This window comes from Diachasma alloeum, unplaced genomic scaffold, assembly GCF_001412515.2.
Source record: "Diachasma alloeum isolate Michigan unplaced genomic scaffold, Dall2.0 Dall_scaffold_01372, whole genome shotgun sequence".
Classification (NCBI taxonomy): Eukaryota; Metazoa; Arthropoda; class Insecta; order Hymenoptera; family Braconidae; genus Diachasma; species Diachasma alloeum.
The window spans coordinates 23,662-25,840 of record NW_021681475.1 but is presented as its reverse complement, the minus strand read 5'-3'; the positions used below and the strand labels follow the sequence as shown (position 1 = coordinate 25,840).

At 42.8% G+C, this 2,179-nt stretch overlaps 1 protein-coding gene across 1 annotated transcript in view; it reads left to right on the top strand.

Moving 5' to 3' along the window:
• The first annotated feature begins 609 nt into the window (after window positions 1-609).
• The window catches only part of LOC107046427 (ATP-dependent RNA helicase DHX30), an 8,009-nt gene continuing 6,439 nt past the window's right edge, over window positions 610-2,179 (top strand). The window contains exon 1 of the mRNA XM_015269036.2: window positions 610-1,926. Within this exon, the coding sequence (XP_015124522.1) occupies window positions 919-1,926 (1,008 nt within the window). The 5' untranslated portion in view covers window positions 610-918. The remainder of the gene's footprint in view (window positions 1,927-2,179) is intronic.

Sequence of the window (2,179 nt, the reverse complement as noted above, 5' to 3'; positions counted from 1 at the left end):
AAAATATGTAATAAATGTGAATAAGATGAATTGCTCGTATTTTTTTTTTATTAAAGATCTAGTTGTATAGAAATTCAAATAAATGATCCTCTTTCGCTCAAGACTTCATAATTCCTTCTCTCCCTCTCCTTTATGATCAACTAATTTACAAATTAAGACAATAAGAAGTTGTATGAACGAAAATGGGATAATCAAGCGGATGAGTGAATGCAAAGGAGGTTTCATGTTGGATTTAAGATTGGGAACGCATCCCTGTTATCGACTGTTTCCATGGTAATAGATGAAAATTTTTTTACCCACAGAGACGGCCTCTCGATTAGTTCATGCGTGCCACCGCTATGAAACTCTGATCGAACAGTTCCCATAAGCCTGAGCAATCTCCCCTATTATCTCTGCTGGCACTGGCTGGCACGACCTCCCCTCCCATGAGAGTACGATTCCTGCAGCATTTCTCTTCCCACTCTCAGCACTGCAGAATAAGGATAAGTAGGGACCAAGTGCATCTTTCTCTGCCTAAACCTATACAGCTTCCCCCATCACATGCGCGGTCTAGGTATTATATGTCTATGAGAAAAGTTTGGTTATATATCGCTTCACGTGTAAAGAGACTGCTGAAGAGTGCCGAGCTACCATTACCTAGTTATAATGTTCAGCTCTCATTAGTTACACAACAAATTCGTGAAAAACCGGTGAACAAACCTTTTTTCAGTGCGAAAAATCGCTTACAAAATCTTTTAGAATCCTCAACAATCGTTCGAAGTGATTCAGAAGAGATGACACCATTGGAATTAGTGGAAATTCAGTAACGAAAAAATTACGTCCACTCATGCGGTTCTGTTTGCGGTCTGACTACACAAGCTTGAATATTATCCATCAATTACCAATTAATCGTTTGAAAAAGCAAAACAACTATCAACAATGTTGCGTTACGGTGCACTTCTCACCCGCAAGTCCCCCCTCACCACGAACATCTCCTTAAAAATAAAACTCTCACGTGAGTCAACACGAAAACAAATTCTCATTCACTCACCACCGAAAATTCGACCCACCCAGGAATTCCACACATATCTCCCAAGACTATCTCCAGTGGCGACAAAAGACAGTGAAGATACTCGCAAGCTCAGAATTCAAAGTCTCTTCGATGAAAATGAGCACTGGAACTTCACCAAAGATGATGCAACTGAAAACAAAGAATTATCTGAACCTCACGAGACTTCCAATCCTTCATCGACTCCAACGCTTCACCACGTGCGTCTGAAGGACAAGTACAGTATCACAGATATCGAACGAATGTACAAGCAGCCGAAGGCAAAGATCAACGAGGTCTATCACATTGTAACGAACCAGCTTCAGAAGAAATGCTTGGACTTCAAATACACAACGATGGGAAAGAAAACGTCCAAGTGGAACTGCACAGTTAATGTCATCTGGCCAGAAGAGTTGTCCTTCTCTGCTGTTGCCAACACCAAGCCCCTGGCTGCTCACTCAGCCTCACTGAAGCTTCTGCACTACCTTGAGAACCAGAAGAAAATCCGAGATGGAAAACCGATACTCTATAGTGCTACGGATATAAAAGAAATGTCGAGTAAGCCAGTGGCTTTGAACATCACAAGAGAAGCTTTGGATGAAGTCAACTTCATTGTGGAGAAATATGAGAGTGAAATCAGGGACCTGCTGGAAAGCTTCGAAGCAGAAGCTCACGCAGAGTCGGCGTCTTCGAAACATTATGAGTCTTGCTTCCAGACTGGGGCTATCATAGATCCAGTGGGCAAGTCCAATCCCTTGAACAGAATGCCAGGAAAAATCGCAGACCGAAACAGAGTTCTCTTGGCTCGGTATGAAGACAGAGTTTTGAGTAGCCCACCCTCGGATTTACCAATCATTAACTACCGAGACAAGATCATTCAAGAGATTGAAAACAATCAGGTATGAGATCTCATATTGTGTATCGGTTATAGGGGGGGGGGGGGCAATGTGGACACCAGATTTATGGGTAGGCTACTATGAGTTTTAAAAGTCGGGCTATTGGAGTGCGATTTCTCATGCATTGGAGATCGATTATATATGACGTGGTTGGCTTCCGGATGGATGCCGCGTTGAGTTTCAGCATTGCGCCGACGTTTCGCAAACATTGATCAGCTGGTCAATTAAAAACATATGATTGGCTGACCCCCCCCCC